The sequence below is a fragment of the Aulonocara sp. 'chitande type north' Nkhata Bay genome, linkage group LG18, assembly GCF_057382095.1.
Source record: "Aulonocara sp. 'chitande type north' Nkhata Bay isolate Kocher_YH1m ecotype deep benthic linkage group LG18, A_spYH_male_GT1.1, whole genome shotgun sequence".
In the NCBI taxonomy this organism is placed as follows: Eukaryota; Metazoa; Chordata; class Actinopteri; order Cichliformes; family Cichlidae; genus Aulonocara; species Aulonocara sp. 'chitande type north' Nkhata Bay.
This window is the reverse complement of record NC_141361.1, coordinates 8,253,149-8,269,909: the sequence shown is the minus strand read 5'-3', so window position 1 is coordinate 8,269,909 and position 16,761 is coordinate 8,253,149. Positions and strand designations below refer to the sequence as shown.

Below are 16,761 nucleotides of genomic sequence, written 5' to 3'. Positions count from 1 at the left end.
GGTCCAAGAACAGATTGAGGAAGAGTTACCTGTTTCTTTTTCCATGTTAAAAAGCAAATAAATAAATAAAAGCCGACTTTAAAACATTCACGCCACAAAAATAAACATCCATTTTACAACATGAAATGTAAACGATTTGTTTAAGCTTCTTTGTACAAATTTCCTACAAAGTACAGTGTAATTACCAACACTAATTATGAGGAAACATACAGAAAACAACCATCTATTGAACCTCCCAATTTACATTTATTTATAATTAGAAACTTTGTCTTCAATTTGCTGAATAAATTCCTTGCTTGCACAAAAATGTAACTTTTTAAAAATATGTTCAGCTGGTTTGCTGTTCCCTGATTTATGCATACAAGTAATAACAGAAATGCAAACTCTGTGCTCTGTACAAAACACATGTTTGAGCTTGTTTGAGAAACACAAACTATTAGGGAACTACTGAAGGAATTATGTTTAGCACCATTCATGTTTATATGCTTTTACAATGTCACTGGACTGAGTCTCCAGTCGTTCTATTTACCTGGTTGGTGGGTGTACTTCAGTATAAAGAATTAAATTATAAAAGCAATATCAGTTAACACCAGAATCTAGATGGATAAACAATGAAAAATAAGTATATTTAAAGTAAACTGTCACTTTAAAAGTGCTGTAGCTAATCACCACGCTCAGTCAGGCAAATAATGAAAAAAAAAAATGCAGATACAGTCAACAGTGTGAGTTTTAAATAATAATAATAATGCTAATAATGCAAAGTGGTGTAATTCTGTTAGGTTTGTGTTATCATAGTTGGTCACCAGAAAATAAATATATTATACATTTTTATTTTTAGGGAAAAAATGTGAATACTTTCTTCTTTTTTGGGGGGGTTTCCAGTTAGAATGACCATTTTCTTTATTCCCTGCCTACAAAGACTTAGAAGAAGAATTTAATAATAACAAACATGATATATTCTGATTGACTAGTTACAGTTAAGGTGGGTTTGGGGTCTTAAGTGACAACAATTCAGACCTGAGGGGGTTAAAGCTCCTGAAAACCATTGAAAACTATTGTTTTTACTTGGGCAACAGGCAGAACCAGCATACTCGGGGATTCCTCTTTCAGTAAAGGAGACGCTCACAGTTAAAGATAAAATATGAGAGCATCACAGGAACGCCCGCTGTAACATCATGTGTTTTTATGCGCAGCACACAGTCACAGACTGTCTCATGTCTGAAGACTTTGAGTTCCACATCCACAGGTGGTCCCCTGTTTCATCCTCTTCTTATCTATGAGAAACAATGTGAGTCTCGCCTGCTGCTTTGAGGAGATACTGCGCCAGCGATCTCTCAGAGACCCGCGGAGCAAGATTCAGTTTTATATGTTACAAAAATTATACTTCTCTAACAATTTCCTTCAGCTTTTAAAGGCAAACCAGCTAAACAGAAACACAAGGCGGTCACATCAGGAATGCTGAGCTGCGCTACTCTGATGGTTTATGTTTATCAGTTACAGTTTAAAGCAGGTAGTCGACAATCTGTGACGGATTACATTTTAAAACTGCTTCAGCCTTATCGGAGGTGTTGTGAAAATGGTTTTGCTGCAAGGCTGTCAGTTGATGCAATCAGCCCCCTGGAAGCAGAAACTCCTGCAGGCGATATGGCTCCATATACATCTAAGGAAATGGTTATATCTGAAGCAAACGCCGAGGAAAAGTGAGGAAGAAAATTACATTTCAGCACTCTTGACATTAAGCTATCAGTTTGTAAAGTTTGAGAATCCAAGCCACCAAAATAAATAGAGCTTTGTACAACTTTATAATATTTATTTCAAAGTTTCTCTAAGTTTTTTATACGATCTGTGCTCTCCGACAAACTGAAGTAACCCAAAATAATAAGTTTATAAAATAACGAATGCATAGAACCATCACAGAAAATCTGAAGTTGCAAAAAAATTGCAAAAATTTGGATGCGTCAGTATTAACAGATGTTAGTTCTCAAATTGTGTGTTTTGGTATTCAGCCACCAATCTTCTCAAGAATTTGTCAACTAATACAAGAAATTAAAGAAACAATCTAACATAAATATGCACATGTAAAGCTCTGACAGCTGGCTCAGGAGGTACAGCTGGTGGTCTACTAATCATAAGGCTGGTAGACTGATCTCTGGGCCCACGTATTGAAGTTTCTATTCCCTGCACCACACATCACATGTCTCTGACAGAGAAAAAGTGCTGCATGAATGGGTGGATGTGGCTCGTATAAATCTAATTCTCCTGTAAGCTCTAACTGCAGGCAGTGCATTAGAATCATAAAATGGATAAACTGCATCATAGTTTTTATAGGTTTTCAAAGAGGCACATCTTGTAGCCTTTCTAAAACAATCGGACAAACCCCAGGAACTAATGAAAGCCATGAAATGTGTTTAAAGCTTTGGTAAAACTAAGAAAGTAGGAATTTTTCATCAAAAAGATGAGAAGCTTTGATCAAGATATTTACTTGGTAATGGTTGCATTGTTCTGGTGAGATAATATGTGAAAAATCTCTTGTAAAGAATCTTTTCTGAAGAATAAAATAGGAAAACAAAAAAACAAACAAAAGACCATTGAATGTTTTTCTAATTAAGTCCAGTCAGAAGAAAGAGCTTCTTTTTGAAGAATCGATTTACAGCCCTCAAAGACGAAAAAAACGTGGCTAATGAGAATCTTTGATGTGCGCATGAACGTTTGTTGGGATGTAGAGCTACATGCCGGTCTCAACCCTGCTGCAGACGCTTTGTTGTCGGCTCGGCTTTAACATCACCCACAGATAGTCTCTCACACACACACACATCCGCATGCATTCATGCAGACAGACACACCTGAACACACGAATATACGCACAGATCATTTGACAGGAAAAGCCCTGGCATGTTATGTATACTGGCACCGCTTAAAAGTGCATGTCACTGCCTGTATACCTGTGCCAGTCTTTGTGTCCCTCACGTCCTCATGCCAGTCTCCTCCTTGGCAATAATCAGGCAAAGCTTTGGGCACAGCAGCAAGTATTGTGGGCATCCTGGCAGCCGGCACAGGCCTGTCCAAGGTATGTAGCTCTCACGATTATATGCACGCTGCACGGCTAATTAGACAACAATAGAAGCTGAGAAATGCTGTTCAGGTTGTGCCTGAGCTGATTTTACAAATGTGAAAGGAACAATGTGTGGGAGTCTCTGCATCATTCACTTTCAGTGCAAAAGATGCAAATAAGCGTCACCTTCTGCATGTTCCTCATATTTCTGCATGTCCATGACACCTGGATACACCTCCCTTTGAGGTTTAATGACACTCATAGATAGATTTTTTTTCAATCAGGAGTGCTATCTGCCACTCCAGATTGATCTTATTTAATAATTTTATCCATCAAACTATTCCTTTAATGCATAATCATCATCCTGACCGGACTTGGGATGTGCAAAGCAGGAGAACAAGCTCGGACACATACTTCATATGAAGATAATTTGTAGTGTACTGAAGCATTGCAACATGTGTTTTGTTGCTGGGGAGCATGAGGTCACAGAGAGTGATTCACCAAACTGCAACAGCAAAACAACGAGTATGAGGGGTTTAATTTTAAACATATTTAAGCTCAGGCTTAACACGCAGTGACTTCTCAGTGACTTTAAAGATTTTTCGTGGGTGAGTGAAACTTGTTTTGAAGTGATGAGAAAATCTACTGCAGACTTTTGCTAGGTGAAAATGAGTGTTTCTACACAAACTGGAAATTAAATGTTAAGGCCAACGGGGTTTTCATCCTGTAGCCTAAAAAATATGTTTTTAAATGAACCAATCAAGAAAAACACACACACGTGCACTCTGTATATCCTGTATGTATCCCCATCTGCTGTTCTTGCTCCCCCTGCTCATCCCGCATCTCGCTTTTGCAATTATCCACCTATTTTTCACCTCTGTCACTCAATCCCGACTCATCTCACCAGCAGGGAAGGCATCCATACTTGTTTTCCACGGTCCTCCTCCCCTTCACATCCACATGTCTCTGCCTGTTTTCTGTCTGTTTTCTGTCAGCATCCACAGGGGGAAGCTGTCTCAAACCTTTTTCATCCTCCTCTCCTCTGCTTCACAACTCTCTATATTCTTCCTTCACTTCTCCGTCCCTTTTCCTCCCAATTTCCTCACTTCCATCTACATCTGCGCCCCTTTTTTTGTAACTTTGCTTCACATCTGTGGAGAAACAGCCCTGCTTTTTTTTTTTTACTTTCATCTTTTCACATTAATCAGTAAATTTAAAAAAAAATCTTTTCCAGATTATTTTGCATGCTTTAATTCATAAACAAGACCATTTTCTGGCATTTAAGTTAAGTGTATGAATGGGTAAAAAGAGTGCTTGGAAATTCATAAAACATTAAAAATCCTTTATGCCCTTTAGAAATTATTTATCAGGTAATCATTTTTTATATATATGCATTTACAATTTCTGACTAGTTAAGAAAATGCTCTTTTATGATTACTATTTTGAAGCTGTAAGCATCATCCTCTCTCTTCTCTTCATGTCTGCACTAGTTCAGTTTTAAATTCCTTTTCAGTCATGTTTTAAACTCTAAGGTTTCAACTAACATTTGCCCGTTGCACCCCAGCCCTCCGCTCACCTGCAGGGAAGCCGTCCCAGATCTCCAGCCAGTCGTATCGGCAGAGGGCGCCCGGTGGCGGCGTGGTGTCAGGCTCCATGTCGAAGCTATCAAACTCCACCACGATCTCTGTCATCTTGGGGGCAAAGATCATAAAGGTACATTCCAGGTTGTTGGGATACTTCTCAGGGAAGCCCGGTGTCTTGATGACTCCACTGGGAGCCGTGAAGTTTCTGGAACATTCAGGACCTGCAAGGTGAGAAGATACAGATGAGGCTTTAAAATGTCAAGAGGTGACCAATCCTCAGCTAAACGACGGCGTAAACTCTGTGGAGTTAAGGGGCAGTAAGGCAGTAAGGGGTCATGATGTGTCCGCCCTTACGTTGGTTTTGTAGTTTATTTCTTACAATAAAATTCATGTTTTTGCAACGTAGAAAGAAAAAATTAAACATTTACAGAATGAGAAGCAAAATGTCAGAATGTTTTGCATCTGCTTCAAAATCCCTCCACGCGAGCTTCAACAGAGGGCCTTTTGAGGTGGTTTTTTGGTCTGTTTGTGTTGGCACGGTTTACGAAATCCTCAGCAGTTTGGATTTCTGACCTTTTCAGTTGTTACGGTGGCAAAAAAAAGGATAGACATGTTGGAAATCAACTGAATATATTTGCTTTTGACCTTTTCCTGTGTCTGAAACTTTGGCAGGTCCAAACACTTTTGCAGCTTTAACATCTTAAAAAGGAAGTAATAAGTTCTAAGACCGGAAATGATTTTCAAAAATAAGGAGAATCTGAAATACCTGTTTTATACAGAAAAAGCCCCCCACTCACACACACATGCTGTTTCTTAATGAGAGAAAAAAAAACAAACCCCTTGTTTTGTTGACAAAATTCATGCAATTTCCATCCAATTTGCTGCGTCGTGATTGGTCCCCTCCCTTGTCGGAGCCCACTGAGTCTGAGTTGTGACTGGGGTGGGGTTGTTTGACTGGAATTTATTTAAGATCCCAGACCATGTGAGACTGATCATGGCAAACAAACAGCAACGCACCCAGAGACACACTAACAGACAACACAATACTAATCTTGCAATCACAACTAATAACATAATGAAACTTGCACGGTCAGGACGCAGATGTTAAATTTACTTTATGGGTTTTTCGAGGAAGTCATAATGAGCCTATGATTCTATTTCTTAAACATATTTGCTTACCTTCTGTTTTATGTGTAAAGCTTTTAGTGCATGCATTAATTTTAAGTTTTGCAAACAGCATTTATGGATATTTTCTAGCACAAATCACGTACAGTACATAAATATATTGAGTATTGACATTTAGACAAAGAGGTTTTAAGAAAGAGCAACGCTTTACAATAAGTTCCTGGTAATAAGCTTTAATTAATAGTTAAAGTCCTCATATTTATTCTTAGTTAACTTAGCTGTCTTTGCAGTTACTATATATAAAGTGAGAACAAAACTGGCTAACACCGACCAAAATAGTCTAGAAGGATGAAAAATGTTACGAGCTAAAGGGAAAATAGAAACATTTGGTTTGAGCAAAGCTTTGACTACAAATTAAATTCCTGGAAGATGTTTTTAGAAAGTATGATTCTTGTCCACTGGACAATGAAGCCTCAGAGTCTGACCCACAACAGTTGCATGAAAACATCACATGCGCTGTTAGATCTTCACATTATCTAGACAAACCTTTTTTTAACACAGACGACCCAGTTCAAAGTAATAACACGTGACACAAGGCTCATCCAAACAGACCAGCGGGCCAGCTTGGCAGCTGTTATGTCAGTGCCATCTTTTGTACACAAGCTGTTTTCTCCACAGTCACATCCGCAATGTTTACACTGCTCATGTAAAATCTCTGCGTCGGCTTGCATCGGTCAACGCGGCGGGGCGGTTCACACCTTGCTTGTTGCAAAGTGACATGAGCAAGGTTACGAGACAGTGACTGATCTCCGAGCGAGACAGGAGGACACGAGGTGTGGACGCGGGTCAAGCGTTGCTCGGAGGCAGGAACAAAGTGTGCGTGTGTGTTAGCGTGAGTGTGTTGCGGCGCGGGGGGCTTCTCGTGTTGCCAGTCCAGATGTGACCTGCATGTTATCTGAGCATGCCTGCAAACGCAAATCCACACACTGATAGAAACACAAGGAGAGGCACGCACACACTGAAGTGGTCCCCTCGCTGTTGACACAGGTGGTGTCATTAAAAGGCCGACATGATAAATGATGAGGAAAGATGGGCGGCGAGGGATGAGGGAGGCTTCACTCCTGCTCAGCTGGCACACTTTGGACTGTGTGTGTGTGCGCATGAGTTATGTGTGTGTCTGTGTGAAATGTGCAGATGGGTTTCTCAAATCTAGGTTGAGAAATCTGTGCTGCGGTATGTCGATCAAGGACAGAAATTAATCTGATTTAATGAAGATAAAAATGAATAATGCAACTTGTTTGTTCATCAATCAATGTGGGTTATTTTTAATTGCCATGGTTTGCAATGCCTGTGATTATTTTTCTGGTGTTTTTGTGTTGCTTTTCTTTTACTTTTCCCTGCCGCCCCATCTTTTCTTCTCACCGCTTCCCTATGTTCACCTATGTTAGTGTGTTTTGTTCTGTTACTGCATGCCTTTGTTGTATTTCCTGCCTTTAAGATGGTTTTCCACAACCTGACTTATTTCACTTCTGTTTTATTAGTCAGTGAGTTCTCAGAGTATCTATAGTCCTGTACTTCCCCATTACCACCAGCCTTTTTGTTTACAAGCCTCTTTTCACCTCTCCTCCTCTGCCGCTGTGCATTGTTGTGCTCTTTGAGTTTAAGATTTCCTTATGTTAAAAAATCAAATTTACAACCAAACAAATTCGAAAGCTGTACCCGTTTGAATAAATATGACTTAACCATAGACTGTATATAAAAGATGGGCATAGTCCCTATGACTATGACATCATCAATTTGTTTTTTTTTGGTCTTTTTTACATGAGAGGGTGAAGTTATCAGCTGAGGTTAGCGAGCTTGATTAGCAAGCGCCATTGTTAAACTGTATGGGTGCATTAGTAAAGGACTAATTAAACAGTAGAGCACAAACCTTTTGGATGGGCTGCATTACAGAGTGAATCAAATTATGTGTCAGATCATTTCAGTGGGTGCGAGGCCCTGTAGATGGTGCTGTCAGTTAAAATGGGCATGCCTCTAATTTTTCACCCACCGTGCTTTTATTGTGGAGGCAGAAATAGGCTAGGGAGACCAAAAAACCCCCAATATATATATATATATATATATATATATATATATATATATATATATATATATATATATGGTTGTCTACTTGCACAGACATGGAAGCAGCCTCAAGTGGCCACTTGAGGAACTACAGTTTTTGGTACTTCAATGTTTTTTTTGTTTGTTGTATTTTTCAGTTCTGGATGTTGTAACTTGGACTATTATGTCTTGAAAATGAGAAAAAGCCCAGCTTAAACAAACAATCAAATAGACCAAAAAAAGACAAAAACCCTTGCACCCTTCAGTATGTGTATATTTCCATATTTAACAATGTTTTGGTGAAAAGCATATGTGTTACTGTGCTACGTTACTGACACGAGTGCATTCTTTCCTTTAACAACATGGTGCTCTCATTTCCCATTTATCCATCCTCTGTCCATCCATCTTCTTCTTACTTTCATCTTCTTTTCAATCAATGACCCTTCAATCAGCTGCGGCTTGAGGTCACATCAGAAAGAGAGAGAGGAAAGAAATCGGCCCCCCTCTTGTCTACCAAACCACAAAGACAAACATGTGTTTCTGGTTTGAAAAAGCTGTAGTGAAACAGGAGAGTTGGGACAAATATAGTTCCAGGACACTGAAGAGGCCTCACTTGGCTATCATTTCTAAATGAAATGCACTGTGCGGTCTGCAGAGGGTGGAGTTATGGTTATGGTTACAAAAGACGGATGCGACTGAGCTTTACAGCCCAGCACTCATTAGTGCCATCTTTAAAGCCAAACAGAACATGTCATCTGAATGAGGGTTGGTGCTTTTTGTGGCAGTGTTTAGGGATTTTCTTGTACTAATGACAGGGGGGAAAGAGGGCTGGAGATGAGGGACGAAGCCACAGACTGATACACAGAATTAGGCAAAGGTAAGTGGAGACATATGTCAAATCTAGCAAAAAGTCTCTCATATAAAGGGAAAATACTAAAACCCAGTGTTTTATTTTCATTTAATTTGCTTGGCTTAAAAAAAAGTCACATTTAATAATGTTGAGTAGCTCCGGTGGTCATGGGTGCAAGAAAATAACGCTGATGTCGGTTAAAAAAAGGGAACCTCAGTTTCCTGTGTGAAATTCCCACATTGCAGATTGCACACGAATGTTTTTATGATGATATAGCAACACTGCATCACTGCTGCCTTTTATCCAGATAAAATCAGTCATTCGGAGAACACCCACAAGGACTTTTTTGCAAGAAAAGAAAAACATGCCATTCATGGTGTTCAGACAAACAGCTAATGCTCCCCTGTTTTTACAGACTTCATATGCTTTTCTTAATTCAAATGCAAATACTGCTTAAATATTAGAGATGGCACGATACCACTTTTTTATGTCCGATACCGATTCCGATATCATAAATTTGGATATCTGCCGATACCGATATGAATCCGATATAGTGTTTTTTAATCAACAAAACGGTTTTTTTTTAAATATCTTGCTGCATTTTGTATAAGTTCATACTCAAGTTTAAAACAACAACTACACTAAAGCTATTCTGTTATACCTGTATGCAAAAAATATATATTTCATAGTTCAGCAATACTGATCAATCTAATAAACTTAAACCTACACCATCCTCACTATTCTGGTATTTTAAAGAGTACTTAGCATAAATATTAAGCAACCTAACTAATAGGGTTCCAACTCCCAGCAACAACAAAAATAAATAAATAAAAAATAGGGAACCACCCCTCACGCTCCACCTCATGATGCTTAATCGACGTAATCAACCTTAATTTGATGCAGTGTGAAAAAAATGCACAGAAATCAATTATTTTTCAAGAAATATTAAATAGATTCAACATCTTTCTTCAACAAAATTGCAGACTGCACAGATGGTACCTTCCCGAAGGAAAAAGTACTATAGCTTACTAGGGTATATATATTAGACTTAATAGTCACTATATACAGTAATTGACTTCTATTCATTTTGCATCAAATTAAAACTTTGGGTGTCAGATAATTATTTATTAAAAGCTAGACATTTTAAATGAGAATAAGAAAGAAAAGTATGTCTTTGTGCCCCCTTTTCCCTGTTAATGCCCTATCGGCCCCCCTGGCTAAACTTTGCTAGATCCGCCCCTGCACAGTTACCAGCCGTCAGCTACGTAGAAAAAGATCCTGGTGTAGAAAGTAATATTAAATAAATTCTAACAACAGCTTATCAAGCTTAAACGTGCTGCTGTTGTTCAGCCGCTGGTTTCCTCTTTCTGGTGCAAAGTGGGCCAAAAACAAACAAGAGACACGGACTCGCGACAGAAAAGCCGATCAGCTGATCGTTAAGCAGTTTCATGATTGAAGTAGCAGCAAGAAGAGGCAGTCGCTCCATATATCGCTTGTTAAGCTTAACGCAGGAATGCTTTACAAACATTCAGAGATGGACTTACACACTTGCTTTACTTCTCTCGGGGATAACTTTGTCAGAGATGAAATGCCGGGTTGCTAGCGAAGCTCCACATGCTATCCAGACCACCGACAGGTCCCGCATGCCACAGCCGCTCTATCACGTGATGCATACTGCTCCGACGTGCTAACGTTCTGAGGTGAGTTACGGCGTGTTGCAAGTTTTGTGAGGTGCTTTCGTGATATTTAATGGATTAGATTTTTTATTTTTCTCCGATATCCGATCCAGTAATTTAGGTCAGTATCGGACCGATACCGATACGTAATATCGGATCGGTCCATCTCTATTAAATATAAAAGAGAAACTGAGATTAACATGATAGAATTGAAGTTTTTGAAGGTATGGTTAAGGCTTTGGACTACAAATGGAACCAAACAGCTCGTTAGCTTGTTAGTTAATCTTGTTAGTCTTCACTCTTGTAGAAAAACGCCTGAAAAAAGCTCATGGATACGAGTAGCACAGCTGATTTAAAATAGTCAATAATTCTGCACCATTTCCAACCTTCCTGCAACTAAAACACATAATGAAAATCCCCTAAAACATGTGATTCCAACAAGGACGGCAAACAACAACTTCAGCGTCAAACTGAAGCAACTTTCAGGATCACCACCGGTGCTGAGAGATGGCTTGAGAGAGAACCTGCAGTCTGAAGGTGGCACATAAGGTCATGAGTGTCGCTTTTTCAATCAGTCATGAGGTTGTGCACCATGAATTCTTCCCCCAGGATGAGACTGCAACATCCCGAGGCATCTGAGGAAGAACATGTGGTGCAAACGACCTGAACTTTGTGTGTCAGCTGCTCAGAGTGCATTAAAAATATTTTTTTGACCACAGCAGCTTGTTCTCAAATTTTCTCTCATTCAAACCCCATCCACTTTCTCAAAATGAACCTTGGGTTGAAAGGTTTTAACACAGAACACTTAATACTGGCTACTGGTCAACGTTTATAACAGGGAGTAATTCAAATGCAACAGGAGCAGTGCTTCCAAAGAGACCTCGTCATCTCCGTCACTTTTCCTTTTTTATCCTCACATATTTTATTGTGTGAGGATAAAAAAGTGCACATAACAACAGCGAGAAAAAAAAAATCTTACATTACATATAATATCCAAAACCTTTGCCTAATCTAGTCCCTCTGATACTTTAGGGTGCACAGATCTGAAAAGATCTGCGCTCAAAGGACAAAAACAGAGAGAGATAATCGTGCATTGAAGACAAAGAAGAGCATTGCTCAGAGCAGTGGCTCCATTTAGCAGTGAGTCACAATATGCTGCTCTGACTGTAATGGATTTTAAATGTGGTGAGGAGCCAGGCAGCGACATGGCAGGGGGATTACCTGAGTGAGTACAAGTGCTGTTTTTAACTTGTTAGGAGGTAGAGGACCCATATTGAGGCCAGCACACCCACACACACACAAACACATGCTCCCACCCACACGCGTATTGTGCCCTAGTTTCACAGGCCCTCTTCTATGCCAGAGCATCCATCTCATCTGCAGGTCACCCCTGTTGCCTCCAAGGACAAACAGCCCATTAGCTAAATGAGCCTGGGGTCCCACACACCTGTCTGTTTCATACGCACAAAGGAAACCAAATGAATGCACCGCGTTACCAACAAAGACTGATTTTCACACACGCAGAAGCAAAAAAAGCAATATAAGATGTTAACACGTGCATGTGCAGGCTGTGCAATAACATAAAAATGGGTGTGAGCACATTGAAACAGCTTGTTCTGAAGCATTCGTCTTGGTGCTGAACAGTAGCTTGCAGACGAGACATGGCAGCTGGACGCGTTCAACAACAACAACAGTTTCACTGACAGTTAAAAGGTGGGACAACAGCAGCATGGCAACACTCACAGATCTGACAACTACGCTTCATTCGCTTCATACATCACACAGTTAAACCCTCATTTTTTTAATCGACACGTAACAGTAATATGAGAAAAATCGGAGCAATTTTACTTTGAAAAACGATCTTTCAGATACTCACTGCAAGGTGCGTTTAGTAGCTGCTGAGAAGATTCTGATCACGTTCTTTAACGATGGCAGTTTTCTGGTAGTGATTTATGATTTGTCTAAATTAAACTCTTGGCACAGTTCCATGAAAACCTAGCGATGAAGAGCGGTGATGATTAAGATCAATCACCCGCAGAAGAAATACTAAATAGACCTTGTGGTGAAACGTCTCTGCAGCTGTTTCCAGTGCAAAGTGCAAGACTTTTCAAACCATTTTTAAAGGGTCTGTTTAATTAAATTGCATATATATTTGGGGTTATTAGTTACAAAGTTTAGCTAAACCCAGCGTTCATTCTAATGGTCAGTAAGGAACAAAAAAAGAAGCCTATGAGACGGTTTCGACTTCTCACTTGATTTATGGCCTCATAATAAGACCTAATTATGACCTAATGAGTTTATAGCCTCTCTCATTAGTTTTAAGTCTTATTTAATATTCTTCCTCCCTTGCTCCTGGTTCTGCCAGAGGTTTTCCTTCCCACTGTCGCCAACTGTATTATTATGCAGCTGTGTTATTGCAGGGTCTTTACCATGCAATATAACGTGCCTTGAGGTGACTGTTGTTGTGATATATAATAACAGCCTATATAAATATTAAATTTAATTGAATGAATACAAGAAAATTGCCTTTTAGTGTAAAATAAATGAGCAAGAAGCTGTTTTCAGTCACGATGCCTGGTTTCACAAAAAAAAGAGGGCAACGGCCAAAAGGCAGGAATAGGTGACATCGCACGGCTACTGTGTTAAAAACTAGCCTGTTTTTAACCAAAACATTACCACCATCCATCTCAGATAAAATTATAAGAAGTTGTATCTGTTCTTCAAGCAGTCGGCTCATAAGAGCCTGCGAATCCTAATCTTCACTTTATTTAAGATCAAAGCACAAATTTTTTGTGGATCTTTAAAAAGATCCTTAAAGAAAAATGCTCAGGACCAGTGTTCCTTCCATGCTAATACTTTGCTGACCCACTTTTAAAGATTTATTACACCGACTCTCTAATGACATCCTGTCATTCATCAGTCATGGCTACACTTTGTACCCTGAAATTAAAGTTGATACGAGCATATTTTTAAAGTTTCAGAGTCAGGAGTCGGGCCGTACTTTGTAGTTTAGAGAAGAGACAAGTGAAGAGCCTGGAGGAGCTTCAGTTGGAGCTGGGCCTCTAACCTCCCCTCATAGTACTGCCGTGCACCTCGTTAAAGAACAAAAGAGCACTTGCCTATCCATTTTTCACAGTACAATGGAGCACTTGCTAACTTAAATCCACCTGGGGATTGTTATTTCTGGATGCCGTTATTTTCTGAATGGTTATTGCTCTCTTGGGTACAAACAAAAAACGAAGGGGAATCTCACACATGTTCCCTTTTTATCTGATTTATCTCCAGTCCCCACTGGTGAAAATTGAAGTGGTCACAGGAGACTTGTCATTTTGGCGGCTACTCAAATGGACCCTGGAGGAAAGACCAGATACAAATGTAGGACATGGGAGCAAGGTTCCTTCCTTGAGAGGGAGTGTTTATGTAGGTCTATCCTGCTAGCATCCTGTCCATCTGGGACTTGGTGTTCCTCCAATGAATTCTGGGTCTTTGAGTTTGTTTGGCCTGCAGCTATAGAGGTCACTGTACCAGAGGTTCAGCTACAGCTGTCAGGCAGACAAACCCAAAAATATTGTTAAACCCTAATTTTAGAGAAAGCCTCTTGCGGGGAGTGAATTCCAGGTTTTATTGACTGTTGACGCTGCAGCAGGTTAGTGAAGTTGCACGCCTTTTAATGCTTATTGGTGTTAATAATAGATGCACTTCCATACTTTTGATTATTTTCAGGTCATTTCTTATCTCTGTTACTGTCATGATTACATTAACATACAAATTGTTATTTACTCACTGCAAAAATAATACACATGAAGCATCTACACAATCATCACAATAAGGATAGACTTTCCTGATTTTATAATTCATCAACTTTACAAAGCAAGTATCACAAACATGTTGACACCACTATTAAAAAAAAGTGTTTTTTCCAGAGTCTTTGGTAAATCACTTCATTTAAAGGTCACTCCACTCACTGTGCTTTCCTGCCCAGTTTTAAGTTTAGGTCAAGGTTGGGCTCATAATGGCTTACTTTTATTTTCTCTTCCAAGTATGTTTCTTTAACCGGGAAGCTTTTTTGTGTTACTTGTGGTTGCTATGGTTACTTGACCAACTTCTTCCTGTTTACTTCCTTTCAGTAATCCATAGATTATATAAAAATAACCTCTGGGTCTGAAAAGTGGAGCCAGTGCAAAACTTACTCGAATCTGCATTCCTATTAAAGGCCACCAGGGGGTAACTAATGGCTACTAATGTGGATACACAAAAAACCTGAGTGCATTACTTAATTTACAATGTTAAAAAAATATTCTCCTAATGGGTTTAAGGGTCTGAGTTGCTAGTTTTACATCCTATTAAATACAATCTGATGTTCATTTGCTAAATTATAGTTAAATTTAGAGTAGTGCCATCAGTGTTTATCTTGTTAAAATGACGTTAACACCATAACCGAATCAATGCGGTAAATCTCCATTTGCAAGTTACACACACACGTGGATTGCCGTGTGTGTGGGGCTGGACGGCGCTAATGCGTTAACAAGCTAACCCCGCTAATACGTTGACGCCGTGCAGCCCCACCTACGGGGCAATCCGTGCTAACTCGCTAATGGAGATTTGCCGCGTTAATGCCGTTATGGCGTTAACGTCATTTTAACGAGATTAACGCTGACAACACTAACTTAGAGTAAAACAGAGGAGACGCAGGGTATGCCACAGGGCATGGCTACATTGTTACTGAAAAGTCACTGTGTCCCTCACTTGCTACATTCATCTACCAAAAGCATAAATTCGTAGTCAAGATGATTTTAGCAAAAACACAGGTCACATGATTGCGGTCTTTTTTATATGCAATCTCAGATAATATGATTGCGTCAATGGAGCTTAAAATTCGACTAAGTTTGCAAAATTACTGCGATAAGTGGCTACCATAACTACCATAAAATATAGGCTGTATTTGCCTTTCAGTCACAGAGGGCAGGTATAGCGATTTTGTTCAATTTGTCATCTGCTCCTGCATTTTTCCGCCCAAATAATATGTTAAATGGCTAAAATGGTGTTCAATTCAGACTTTTTCCCATTATGTATGACAAGGTGATATATAAAACTGATCCAAGAGCAACAGAACAATCACCTGGATATCTAAAACTACATTTGAATTTAAAGGGGCCATTTTTCACCAGGCGTATTCAGCACATTCATTTATGGATTTATGTAAAACAGCAGAGCCATTCAGCTCATGCTTTCACTGCTGCTGAGCAGATAAAGCAAGGACATCACAGCAGTTCTGTTTGAAACTACACACCTGTCTTGAAGACCTCATAGCGAACAGAGAATCCCGCCCCGTGGGTCTCGTAGTCGGAGACAAACTTGATGAGGAGCTGGCCGCCGGTGGAGATGATCGGAGATGGCGCGATTTTCCCGCAAAACTTTCCCAACATGGGCGAAGACTCATCACCGCCATTGTAAACTTCCACATAGTCGTACCTGTGGGGGAATCAGAGTAGATGCACGTTCAGATTTATGATCCTGCAAAACAGCAGCTGTGCGCGACTTTGACTTTGAATTGTTGAGACCGAGGATGATTTTTATGTTCCTGTTGATTTGCTTATTAGTGATTTGAGGCATTTTACTGATTATAGGTGGGACTTCCAGCTTACTGCAAATATTTAATGAGGAGGGGAAGTGAATTTGTCTTCACTTCCCCTCCTTGCTGTTTGGCACACAATAGTAACTCAATGCATTCCTGTTGTTAAAAGGAACAGAAATAAAAACTCCCACAATGCAAGAACAGGTCCTGCCTTGTGTTGCTGAGACAGATTTATCTATTCTTGAATGCATTTTCATAAATACTTTGATTCCAACTGCTCGAGGAGCTGGGGGGACACGCCCATACTGTGAAACCACAACAAAGGAAGAGCATATTTGTCGTTCTCAAACATGTTTTGTTGAGCTTCTGGATTTCGACTGAATCGAGGCGTTTCCCCAAATACCACCTCAGCTGGCTGGCTTTGTTTGAAATGTTTGGGGTTTTTGTCCTTATAGCTAATACTGTTGTAGGATTAAACGGTCTCAGCTGGATAATGTGCTCTGATGCAGCATTGTAATTAATGAGGAATGTAACTGTTTGCCTAGATTTAGAGCCGGTATCTGGATGGGCTGTGCAACAACAGGCAGCTCACAAGGCAGTATGATATTAAACAACTCAACCTCAAAAACGGCGTATGGATCAGACTTGTGTGACTCTAGAACGTCTGCACATTCATATAAAAATGATCTTTGCTTAAATCTAACCCCACGTTGCGATCCATATAGTCACTGGACTTCATGCGCATGTTGTTTCTTTTCACGATGATAAGAAAACATCAGCTCTGTCTCAAGTATGTG

At 39.7% G+C, this 16,761-nt stretch overlaps 1 protein-coding gene across 1 annotated transcript in view; it reads right to left on the bottom strand.

Moving 5' to 3' along the window:
* LOC147307929 (neuropilin-1a-like) overlaps positions 1-16,761 on the bottom strand; it is a 94,765-nt gene that overhangs the window by 51,128 nt on the left and 26,876 nt on the right. The window contains exons 3-4 of the mRNA XM_086270744.1: positions 15,680-15,861; positions 4,629-4,856 (exon numbers count right to left, since the gene is read on the bottom strand). Coding sequence (XP_086126870.1) covers positions 4,629-4,856; positions 15,680-15,861 — 410 coding nt within the window. The remainder of the gene's footprint in view (positions 1-4,628; positions 4,857-15,679; positions 15,862-16,761) is intronic.